Source organism: Schistocerca cancellata, chromosome 4 (assembly GCF_023864275.1).
Source record: "Schistocerca cancellata isolate TAMUIC-IGC-003103 chromosome 4, iqSchCanc2.1, whole genome shotgun sequence".
NCBI lineage: Eukaryota > Metazoa > Arthropoda > Insecta > Orthoptera > Acrididae > Schistocerca > Schistocerca cancellata.
In genome coordinates this window covers 826,189,456-826,202,661 of record NC_064629.1, presented here as the reverse complement: position 1 = coordinate 826,202,661, position 13,206 = coordinate 826,189,456, and the positions used below count along the sequence as shown (strand labels likewise).

The 13,206-nt window shown below is 40.7% G+C and overlaps 1 protein-coding gene across 1 annotated transcript in view; it reads left to right on the top strand.

Moving 5' to 3' along the window:
- LOC126184870 (glycylpeptide N-tetradecanoyltransferase 2) overlaps positions 1-12,244 on the top strand; it is an 88,539-nt gene extending 76,295 nt beyond the window's left edge. The window contains exon 12 of the mRNA XM_049927488.1: positions 7,221-12,244. Coding sequence (XP_049783445.1) covers positions 7,221-7,241 — 21 coding nt within the window. The 3' untranslated portion in view covers positions 7,242-12,244. The remainder of the gene's footprint in view (positions 1-7,220) is intronic.
- The last annotated feature ends 962 nt before the right edge of the window (positions 12,245-13,206 follow it).

The window sequence follows — 13,206 nt, the reverse complement described above, 5'->3', positions numbered from 1 at the left end:
TATACACAATGAGAAAATATTTTTGCGTTTATTCTTTATATAATCTGTGAGCTTATTTTTAATGTAACTAAACTTTTCAAGCAAACTCTCATTTCTCTTCTAAGAACTGTTAAAAGAACAGGTATTCATTTTAAGAGTAACTTATTCTTATATTTAACTTATTAAAAGTGTTTAGTTGCAGATTGTCTGTAAAGTTAACTGTTATTGTGGAAAATCCCGGGGACAAGGCTAAAAACTTCTGTAAGAACAGACCACCACTTACTGTACAGAACTGGCACTGACCAGTAGAGAAATATATAAAAATTGGGCAAATATCATGTGGCTATAGATACAGTCATGACACCTCAGTTGTGGTTTGATATTATTCCTCCTTTCATGTGATGATTTCCTCACTTATTTTTGTATACACTTGTCCAGGCCAGCTCATTATTTTCAGCCACTCACAGTATGAAGTTTTTACGCAAAGACTGACCTTCTATGTTCTGCCATTTATGGCCCTTTCTTCCATCTACTATGTGAATATTCACATTTTTGTGGAATTTCCTTCATTTAATTTTTAATTGGGTATAAATGCTTTGGAAACATTGTGCTGTGTATTGTTTGCCTTCAGACATATTAAATGGAGTCATAAAATTTACTGGAGACTCTGGAGACCCTAAAGACAGGGCTTCACGAGATTAAGAAACCTTGTGGGATGCTGTGGTACCCAGTGGCGCAGCACTGTGTGAAACAGGAAAGTATGGAATAAGTCTTCAGTCGGCAGTGGAGGGATAGCACCTGCAGAAGAAAGGATGCTGGCTGGATGGGTGTGCTGGAAGGACAGTTCTCACCTGCCCAATGTTAATTTCTCTACATTGAGAATTCCATGCAACACTTACCAAGATGATGGCTGAAATTGACATAACTGCCAGTGAAGTTGATCAAATCTTTGTTAAAGGTGGTATTGCTGAAGTTTCATAGACCATCAAATTCTGGATGATACTGATTTTTGTGAGAAAGATCTGTCTATGCAATAACCGACCATTTCCCTGCACCACTTTTGTGACAGATTGACATATTGATGTTGGACTAAGATTCAAACTTGGTTCACTGCTATTCTTTTATCTGAGGCATTTATTTACTCTCACATCACATACCAGCTGATGGATAATCAACCCAGTAAGTATCCTACCAGTGTGCAGGAAAATATGTTCTTATTCAGCACAACTGTGAATGCTTTGCAAACAGTCCAGAAAGTATCTCTGCAGAGAAAGAAGACTGAACTCTATATAGGTTAGCTTTTCCAGAGTAGAACAATAAAGTGCTGTTATACACTGCTAATGGTGCTGTTACTGATATAACAGCTGTGCATGTGCATTGCACGTCTTCACACCACTTGCACAGTTATTCCAAGGTCTTCAGATACATGTTTAAAGGAACCCAACCCCTTGGTAGACCTGACCAGGGGGCTCGCCACTCTTTGGCAGGTTCATGCTTGGCTACCACAAGCCCCCAGCCTTTGCAGCATTTTTTACCTTCCATGTTGCATGTCTATCCTCTTGCTCTTCTTTTTTCCCTCCCTTGGGGAACCTGTGTGGGATGTTACTGGGAATGTTCTGCATTTTCTGTCACTGACGTAACAACAGTCTCACCTTTGTTTTTTGCTCCCTTTTCCTTTCTTTGTTTCCTTTCTCCTCTCATTCCTCTATTTCAGCGTTTGAGGTTCCTCTTTTTCTTCTTTTTCCCCTGTGCACTCCTGAAGGCCAGCCCACACATCTGGCGTGTAACAGATGACGGGGTAATGCGTAAAGCGTAATTCCCAGCCCCGGGTCAACAGGTAGGGTTCGCACGTACCCCCTGGTACAGGCCAGGCCGAGGGAGGGGTGATTGCCTGAGCTGCAACCTTTCCAAATTGCCAATTGGTCCCCGTCAGGTGTTCAGGAAGTGTGACAGGAGTTGTGAACAATCACCTAAGACGGGTGCACCCCCTTGTGAAGGGAGCCCTCAGTTTGAGGGAGCACGCCATCAGAGATGCTGGCAGTCATGGGGGATTTTTTTTTTTGCAATGAGTCAATCATCTTCCCAATCAATGTCTACAAAATGTAAACGTAATGGGGCTAATGATTCAAAAACCCTTCCTGTTGCACCATGGTTCCTCGTGGTCTCGCATACTGAAGATGGTCAGCCCTTCACCATGGTCAATCCATTTATTATTCAGAAAGGTGTTGATGCAGTTGCTGGCCCTGTGAAATCCTGCTCATGTTTAGGAATGGCACTTTGCTTTTGGAGACTACTTCTGATTCTCAAGCACAACACCTGCTTGCTGCCTCGCTTCTTCACGGCTACCTTGTTCGTGTCGAGGTCCATAGAACTTCGAATTCTTCCCGTGGTGTGATTTACACCAGGCTGCTCAATGGTCTAACTGAGGCTGAAATCCAATCTTACCTCTCTGATCAGGGTGTAATTGCCATCCTTTGTCATGAAAAATGTAGATTCCTCCTCGCCTTCCTGATAGAGTGGTGCTGCCGTCGAGGATCAAAGCGGGCTATGAAATTCACAGTCTAGCTGTACATTCCGAACTCGATGTACTGCTAACAGTGTTATTGTTTCAATCACACTAGAACATCTTGTCGACACCCAGCCAAATGTGTAGCCTGTGGTAGGTATGTGCATGAGGGCGATAGTCTGTCTCCTTCTCCCCGCGGTATCAACTGCAATGGTGCCCATGCCGCCTCCTCCCGGGATTGTCCCATGTATCTTGATGAGCGGGCTGTCCAAGAGATCCGGGTGTAGGAAAAAGTGCCTTACCCAGTCACTCACAAGTTACTGGCTAGTCGCAAACCCTGTGTTTTCCCGTGTGGCACCTATAGTTCTGTTCTTGTTACCCTTGCTCCATGAAGGACATGACGATGCAGACATGCGACCTGAAATTCAGGTCTGAGGTTGTGAAACCACCCATTGTCAAGGTAGCATTGCCATCCCCCCATCCAGCTGTGCAACAAACCCTCAAAGTCTCACCTCAAGGGGCGAAGCCACCAGCTTCACAACCAGTAGGCTGGAAAGGACAGGAGGAGTACTCCCATGTAGACTTTCTCCATCCCTCCAGCCAAACAACACCCTAGTCTTCCTCTAACCGGAAAGGCTCGAAAAAATCTACCAAAGGCAAACGATCTTCTCCTTTGCCAACTCGAAGATCCTCTTCGATGGTGTCATCACGTGGTACCTTAGCCCGGTCGTCCTCCATTTCACCGGTGCACACCACCAACCATTTTGAGATGTTGCATCACCTTTCTCCTGAAGGCAAGCACTTTCTGCTTAACATGTACAACAACATCTGAGCAGATGGCACATTTCCTGGATGCTGACGTGAAGCTACCATCGCACTCACACCTAAGCCCGGTAAGGACAAAAACATTCCTTCTAGCTACTGCCCCATCTCTCTTGCCAGCTGCATTTGCGAGGTGATGCAACGTATGATTCATGCCCGGCTGGTATGGTAGATTGAGTCCCACCATTTACTGATGAATGCACAGTGTGGATTTCGAGCGTAGTGTTATGAAGTTGACCATCTCATCACTTTGTCCACCCATTTCTGCAGAAATCCCAGACTGTGGTCGTGTTTTTCGATTTGGAGAAGGCCTACGACACCTGCTGGAGAACGGGTATCCTCCGTACTCTTTACACATGATGCTCCTGTGGTTGCCTGCCCTGTTTCTTTCAGGCATTTTTAAAAGATTGAGTTTTCAAGGTGTGTGTGGGTTCTGCCTTGTTGGACACCCTTATCCAGGAAAACGGTGTGCCTCAGGGTTCCATCCTGTGCGTCGTCCTCTTTGCTGTTGCCACTAACCCTGTAATGGCCTGTCTCCTGCTGGGCCTCTCCAGCTCCGTTTTTGTTGACACTTTGCCATCTGTTGCAATTCTCCGTGGACCTGTCTCACTGAGCAGTGTCTTCAGCGGTGTCTTTGATCGTCTTTACTCCTGAAGCATCGACAATGACTTTCGCTTTTCCAGTGACAAAGCCCTCTGTATTAATTTCTGGTTACGCAAGTGGTTTCTCACACCATCTTCACATTTTGAGCCTGTTGCCCTTCCGTTTGTTGAAACTACGAAATTCCTGGAGCTCATGCATTATAGGAAATGCTCTTGGTCCTCCCATGTGTCTTAGCTGGCAGCCCGCTGTACACGTTCCCTCAGTCTCCTACATGTCATCAATGTCCTACATGTCGTCAGTGGTACTTCCTGGGTGCAGATCGAACCACCCTCAGATTGCAGTGGTCCCTTGTCCATTCAAAATAGACTACGGGTGCTTTGTTTATGCATCTGAACGTCCGTCCCTCTTATGCCTCACAACACTATCCACCATCGTGGCATCTGTTTGGCCTCTGGTGCCTTTTACACTAACTCATTTGAGAGTCTGTATGCCAAAGCTGCTGAACTACTCCTGTCCTACCTCCATGATTTTCTCCTCAGCTGGTATGCATGCCGTTTGTCTGCCATCCATGGCCACCCATCCCATGCCTCCTTCTTTGATGATTCCTTTGATCGTCAGTAGGGGGCGCGTCCCTCTTCTGTTACCTCTTGGAGTCTGCTTGCAGCACTTGCTACGGTGGCTTAACTTTACACCACCTAAAACTTTCCCGGTGGGTGTGAAACCTTCACCACCTTGGCTTCGTGAAGTGACCCATGTTAACGTTGGCCTTCATTCACTTCCTAAGGACACTACTTCAGCCTCGGTGTATCACCTTCAGTTTCACGATCTTTACATTGAACTCCGCGATAGTACACTACTGGCCATTAAAATTGCTACACCACGAAGATGACGTGCTACAGACGCGAAATTTAACCGACAGGAAGAAGATGCTGTGATACGCAAATGATTAGCTTTTCAGATCATTCACACAAGGTTGGCGCCGGTGGCGAAACCTAAAACGTGCTGAAATGATGAAAGTTTCCAACCGGTTTCTCATACGCAAACAGCAGTTGACCAGCATATCCTGGTGAAACGTTGTTGTGATGCCTCGTGTGAGGAAGAGAAATGCGTATCATCATGTTGCCGACTTCAATAAAGGTCGGATTCTAGCCTATCGGATTGCAGTTTTCGTATCGCGACACTGCTGCTCGTGTTGGTCGAGATCCAATGACTGTTAGCAGAATATGGAATCGGTGGGTTCAGGAGTGTAATACGGAACGCCTTGCTGGATCCCAACAGCCTCGTATCACTAGCAGTCGAGATGACAGGCACCTTATCCGCATGGCTGTAACGGATCGTGCAGCCATGTCTCGATCCCTGAGTCAACAGATGGGGACGTTTAAAGACAACAACCATCTGCATGAACACTTAGACAACGTTTGCAGCAGCATGGACTATGAGCTTGGAGACCATGGCTGTGGCTACCCTTGACCCTGCATCACAGACAGGAGCGCCTGCGATGGTGTACTCAACGACGAACCTGGGTGCACGAATGGCAAAACGTCATTTTTTCGGATGAATCCAGGTTCTGTTTACAGCATCATGATGGTCTCATCCGTGTTTGGTGACATCGCAGTGAACGCACATTGGAAGCGTGTATTCGTCATCGCCCTGCTGGAGTATCACCCGGCGTGATGGTATGGGGTGCCATTGGTTACACGTCTCGGTCACCTCTTGTTCGCATTGACGGAACTTTGAACAGTGGATGTTACATTTCAGATGTGTTACGACCCGTGGCTCTACCCTCCATTCGATCCCTGCGTAACCCAACATTTCAGCAGGATAATGCACGACCGCATGTTGCAGGTCCTGTATGGGCCTTTTCTGGGTACAGAAAATGTTAGACTGCTGCCCTGGCCAGCACATTCTCCAGATCTCTTACCAATTGAAAATGTCTGGTCAATGGTGGCCGAGCAACTGGCTCGTCACAATACGGCAGTCACTACTCTTGATGAACTGTGGTATCGTGTTGAAGCTGCATTGGCAGCTGTACCTGTACACTCCATGCAAGATCTGTTTGACTCAATGCCCAGGTGTATCAAGGCCATTATTACTGCCAGAGGTGGTTGTTCTGAGAACTGATTTCTCAGGATCTATGCACCCAAATTGCGTGAAAATGTAATCACATGTAAGTTCTAGTATAATATATTTGTCCAATGAATACCTGTTTATCATCTGCATTTCTTCTTGGTGTAGCAATTTTAATGGCCAATAGTGTATATTTGTATAAACTGTTGGCTCTCGTACTGACTGTGGGGTGGGGTATGCCTTTGTCATTGGCACCTGTGTCTTGCGATATTAGCTTCTGGCACACTGCTTAGTATTTACAGCCGAGCTCCTCACCTCATATTGGGCCATGGAGTACATTCAGTGTGTCCTATGCTCAGACTCACTCAACACCCTTCAAAGTCTATGTGTACTGTACTCCACCCATCCCTTAGTATAGTAGGTCCAAGAAAACTGTCACTTGCTCAGTCTTGGTGGAGCCAGTGTGATGTTTCTGTGGGTTCCTGGTCATGTCAGTCTGCCAGGAAACGAGGCTGCTGCCAAGGCTGCAGTCCTCATACCTCAGCCTGCGAATCCCTTCACGGGAATAAGCTCCGGCTTATTAAGCCTCTCCCAGTGGCTGGGACGACCTCCTCTAGGCCGTCCCGCCAGGAGTAGGTCATTTTAACTAGGATGTGTATCGGTCACTGCCTTTTTAACCATCCTCATTTGCTAAGTGGCGTTAACCCCCAACACTTTCTACACATTGCGCCCAAGTAATAACTGTCCGCCACTTCCAGATGGAATGCCTATTTCTTAGCCATTTACGTTCCCGCTGGGGTTTGCCATCTGATTTATCGGCTGTTTTAGCAAATGACTCATGGGCTGTCGACTGTGTTCTGCTTTTTATCCGCCAAAGCAATATGGTGAAGGCCATTTAATTTTTAGTTTTGGACCTCTGTTTCAGCTGTTCATCAATCAACATATTCCGTCTTTCCTGTTTCTCCCAATAAATATCTCGTACTTAGTCACAAGTGCCTAAATTGATATCTTGGGGCCCTGTCTTACTTGCATTGCTTCACCAGTTGTTTTCTTTAATGTTATTATTCATTCTTTCCTCCTTCTTCATAATTTCAATAGAAAATTGTATTGTTCTTGTCCTTCATGTTAGTTTACATAGTTAATATAATTCAGTATATGTTGTGTGGGATTACTACCAGATGTATCTTACATGTGATGTAGTGTGCACTGCTGTGTAACGTGTTCTTCCTTTTGTCTTTTGCAGATTGGTTTAGTGTTACAATAGTTAACAAGTGCAATCAGCAGCTTGGCAGAGACAGATCAGACTGCAGTCATGCTACCAGGAGTCTGAAAAGTCTATCTTATGGCATAAGAAATTTTATAATGGTGATAAATATCTATTTTTCTGGTCTTTCGAGTCATTTGCTGATATAACTTAAAGGACAATACAGGCATATAATTTTTAATTTATGTTTCTTCATGCATAGAGTACAAAGGTCAATATTCATTAAATCACTCATTCTTTCATTATATTGTGATTGCTTTATGCATAAGCTGAGTGAAATAGCGTAAGCTGTGATGAATCTTCTGATGCACTGCCATTAGTGCATATTTGTGAACAAAAAAAGTAAATGGCAGTCCACAAAAGTCCTATATTAGCTATTAAGACTGTTATTAAGCTGTGGCACTTCAGTATTTTGCAGAGAGCTTAGCATGTCTGTCTAATGATTTTCATTTTTTGAAAGCTGTAAACCAATAGAGTGGAAATGATTTAGTGTCGTGAAGAGAATTGTATAGTTCCAGAAATGTAATTATTAATCCAGCCAGTTGTTGACTGCATTAGTAGTAACGGGTAAAGAATTCTAAGCTTTGTATTCACAGGTTTTAATGTGGTATACAATACAAAATATGATAATTTGGAATGTGTGACCTGTTTGCTATTGACACTTCAAAATTATTGTTGAAATGGGTGTGGTAGATAGTTAAATAATTTACTTGTTATTTGTTACTATATAAAATATCTTAAATGTTTCATGTGTGAATTGAGTTTGCTCATCTAGCTACACTTTTCCAGATTTCTCAATCACTTCTTGTAACGTTATCATTCTCATACAGAAAATTGTTTCTGGATTGCTTCAGTAATATTAGCTTATTTACTTATCACCATTCTTTAAGTGAACTTTCAGCTTTTAACAGTTGACCATTTGTATGGTGCTAAAATGTACATGAAGAGTTTCAGGTTTTGTCAATTGTGCATTATCAAAAATTAAGCATAAATGTTTGTAAATCTCCAAGAAATTTTTGACTGTTATAACTAGGGCTTAACATTTCATTATAAACATTAATTATGAAATCTGAATGACTATCAAAATCAGTGTCATAAAAATAAAGATGATAGAATTTTGGCCATAAAGAGAGAATATGGTGGCAGAGCTAACAGGAATTCTAAGAAGTTAGTTTTGAATCAATTGCCCACGTATGTGTGGGTGTGTGAGAGCATGCGCGGGCGCATGCGTTTACATCAATTAAAAGTTTATATACTGTTCATAGAACAGTGGCCAGCTAGAGTTGCGTGTTTTATCTTGATGGTGTGTGTTTCGTATTGAGTGTAAGAGTACATGGAAAAGTGATTTGAAAAACAAATTATTTCAACATTAAAAATTAGTATCCAACATCTCAGTTTGTGCAGTATGAATAAAACTTTCCATGTTGTTGCTACATGTTGCTACATTATCATTACCACATTCACCGTAATATTTATGGGTTCACTCATGACATTAAAATTGTGCTTGAGGTAGAAGTTGTATAGTACTGGAGTGGTTCCTCAACATTCTGTGGTCAATAATGTTTTGGTCTGTTCGAATTGTGCTTGCCTTTTGTGTACATTGGCTACCCCATTTCCTTTAGACATAATGTACCTGCTTCTCGCCATTATTATACATAGAAGGCAAGAAAGTCTTTCTCATACGAACTTTCATATGTGTGCAGAATTTGTTGAAAGTTTTTCATGGGAAGTTCATACGTCTTCCTCAAATACATCAACATATATTCTACCCAGAGTTGCTATGTAGGTAGAACAAAACTTACCAACAATTGTGTAGCACTTTACACTTATGTGTAGTCCTCAGGCAACTGAACTTCATACAAATTCCTTAAATTTCAGTAATAATGAAGAGTAATCAAACATTTTTTAAAAATTTGAGTTACATTCTTTGCCTTCTAGAATTCACGATCTTGTACCTGTATGCAGTTGCACTCCTAAATGAAACGTTAGCCAAATATTACAAAAAACCTTATACTTCTCGAATAGTAACCATTGTTAATATTCATTTATGGTCTCAAATGTCTCCTGTACCATGGGGATATGGCCAGTTTTACTCATTAATTACTGAGCAAGTTCATTTCTATGTTTCAGACTTTCTGCTGATGCTTTGTTAGTAGAAATTTCTGACTTTAGTTGATGACAGTTTCCATGATGTAGTAAAATTTTAAAATACCTATGAAAAGTTTTGAACTACCAACATATCAGCTGTGTGAACATTATTAATAAGCAACTTTTTCACACTTTTTGGATGTACATGACAGTTTTTATTGCCACACGTTCATATTAATTAACTGGTATGTAGAGTGAAATAATGAACAATGCTTGTATTGTTCAGTCGCAAAGTAACTTCCCATGTGGGCATAATTTGCTCATAGTAAAAGTGCTATCCAAGTAATGAAAACACACAATTTTACTGTATATAGTTGTGTATTCAGCTTTCGTGATATTTTATGAAAAGTGTGGTGTTAAAATAATTGATTCCTAATCTCTAGTTTTGTCCATGGAAACTGAGCAAGATGGCACATTGGTCTACTACAGGAACACACACTGGGGATAACTCAGGGTGCATATCTGCATCCAATCATCCAGTCATTGAGAGATAATCTCAGGATAGGTGAATAAGTAGGGTTTCTGTGATTCCATTGAGTACTTAACGCAAATGCTTATATGGTTCATTTGCATAAATTATGGAAAAATTTCCTTTTCTGTTCTGAGCTAGTGCTAGGATGATAGTGCCAAGTGACTTATTACCTTAATTTCAAAGGGGCGCTGAACTTTGATGTTCCTTCCGTCTCTTTCTCGGAATTAATCAATCACATAATAGATGTGTTACTGACTTCTGTGCCATGCATTGCATATGACATCCTATGACTGTTGTTTGTATCAGCAGATAGTCTCTTTTACACAGTGCTATATTTTATCTTTACCCGCTTATTTTCAAACTTGTGATATTGTACAGAGTAACATATGGATTTCTTATTGAACCTGGTACCTCTGCAACCTTTCCATATTTGCCTTCCCATTTTTCCTGTTTTAATGTTGAAATAGGAAATGTTGGATGCAAAATTTGTAATTCATTAATGAGCATATTTCTGTTAACCCAGTCACAATCTTCTCTGTTTACAAGTAAGTAAATTTTTGTGTCATCATTTTTTTTTATCTGTGAAATCATAATGTGGCAATATTAAGCACTTCATTTGCAAATTTAATGAATTTTGTATGTGAAACATAAATCAGCATGCTGAGAATTTATAAATTATGTGTGCTCTTTTTGCCATTGTGGTAGATACGTGCCTTAGGAGGGTTTCTGTCTGAAATCAAATGCAAAATTACCTGCTCTTGGTTACCATTCAGTACCCATACAGTGTTCATCATGCAAAATTATAAATGAAGTGACCTATACAGTACTAGTTCAGCTATAAAGTTTATTGAATTTTTCTACGAAAATGTGCACCCATAATTTTTGTTGTGTTTTCTCAAATGTGACACTTCGTTCGGGACTCTGTATGCAGCTTTGTACATACAATCAACTTTTCGCACCTTTCGGATGTATGCAATATATTTTTTATTGCTACACTTGCATAATAATCAATGTGTAGAATGAAATGATTAATAACATTTGTATTATCCAGTTGAAAAGTTACTTGCTATGTGGGCATAACTTACTCGTAGTAAAAGCTCTATCCAGATGCTGAAAACGTGCAATGTTCCTGTGTATAGTTGTGCATTGAACTTTTGTGATAATTTATGAAAAATGTGGTGTTCAAATAAGTGATCCTTAATCTTTAGTTTTGGCCATGGAAACGGAGCAAAATGGCATGTTAGTCAGCTACAGGAACACACAATGGAGAGAAGTGATATTGCAAATCTCCATCCAATCATTGTGAGATAATTTTGCGATACATGAATAAATATGATTTCTGTGATTCCATTAAATACTTAAAGACAAGTGCTTGGATGGCTCATTGGCATAAATCATGGAAACATTTCCCACTTTATTCTTGTCAAAGTAAGCTAGTGCTCAGTGTCTCACCACCTCTGTTTCAATGGAGCACTGAACTTTGATGTTCCCTTTGTCCCTCTCTCTTCTTCAGAATTAATTAATCACATAACACGTGTGTTTCTGACTTTTGGCATCTCTTGACTGCTACTCTGTGTCAGCAGATAGTCTCTTACACTTTACTACATTACTTTATCTTCACCTGAGTCTTTTCATTACTTGTGATGTTGTGCAGAGTAACTTATGGGTTTCTTATTGAAGAACCTGGTCCCTTTGCAATATTTCCATGTTTACCTTCCCATTTTTCCTTTTTTAGTGTAGAAGTAGGAGACTTCAAATGCAAAAACATGTAATTAATCAATGAATGTGTTTCTGTTACCCAGTCACAATTGTATCTGTTAACAAATGAGTGAATTTTTGTGCCTTCATTTGTGTTTGTTGTAAAATCATAATGTGGAAATATTAAGCATTTCATTTGCAAATTTAATGAATTTTGTGTGTGAAACATATCAGTCAGCATGCAGAGAATTTATAAATTTTCTATGCTCTTTTTGCCATTGTGGTAGATACGTGCCTTAGAAGGGTTTCTCTGTGGAATCCAGTGCAAAATTATCTGCTCTCTGTTATCATTCAATATCCATACGTTGTTTGTCATACAAAATTATAAGCAAAGTGACCTATACTAGTTCTGCTATAAAGTTAGTTGAATTTTTCTATGAAAAGTGCAGCCATAATTTTTGTTGTTATTGTTGTTGTTTGTTTTAAATGTGATACCTCGTTCGGGACTCTGTATGCAGCTTTTGTACATATTGTGTGCATAGAGGACAGCAGTATGGTCTGTATATTTACTAAAGACACTAAATAATTGAATGTAAGGTACATTGGAATAAAAAAGTGAACTGAGAGAGTTGTCATCTTAACCAAAATTGGGTTTTTCTGTTGATATTAAAACATTCCAAAGAAATTGTCCATCACTTGACTTATGGAACCTGTTGTTTCACCTTGGAAGTTAAAAACTGAACCATGATAATGTGTTTGTTTGTATAATAATTGTATACCACCCAGGAGATCCGGGGAAAACCCGGGAATTTTTTTAGAATTCCAGGAATTTTTCATCGTTTCAGTTTTCTGTTAAATTGTAGTAATTTTGACTGGTAAGAACCGATACTCTAACAAAGGATATTACTGTATCCTGCTACTGCAGAATAATCCTTCAACAATAAAACGTAATGAGAGAAAAAACAAAAAATAGCTTAAATTGGAAATGCGCCATATACAGCAACGACACACAGTGCTCATGCAAGTGTCTGCCAACAGCAAAATGTGTCCAAGGCTTTAGAAAGACTATGCAATGCTTCAGAACAACAAATAGCCTCCAATGAGTGTGAAGTCACAACTGTTGACATTAGATTCATTTTAGCAGTTACGAGTGGGCTCATGCGCATGCACAGTTGAGTCACATTTGAGTAGTAGATTCTCCCACTCCTGGCTACAGGAATGTGGCTTTTGGCTGTGCAAACAGTTGCAGCAAGCAGCTAGATGCTACCGGGAAAAGGGTGCGCCAAATTCATATTCTTGAGGAAAAAAAAAAACTTGTTTCACAAAGTGCCTAGCATCCAGCGCGCACTGGTCTATCGATTATTCGTATGATTTGAAATGCATCCCTGTTGATTTTTGAACACATTTTAAGTAGATTTCTGACTGAATCACAATTTGATTTTTGAATGTGTGCATAGTGTACATGATGTCTCTGTCAGGGGTATCCTTGTCTCATCTAGAAATAAACATTCCGCTGACAAAAGGGGACGGGGCTATACGAGCTGAGCGGAGTAAAACCGAACGGATGAATGCCAATCGCTGTCTGATTATGTGGTTGATTGGGTTTGTGAATGAGCAGCGTTGTTATAATTACTAGCAAAATCCGTA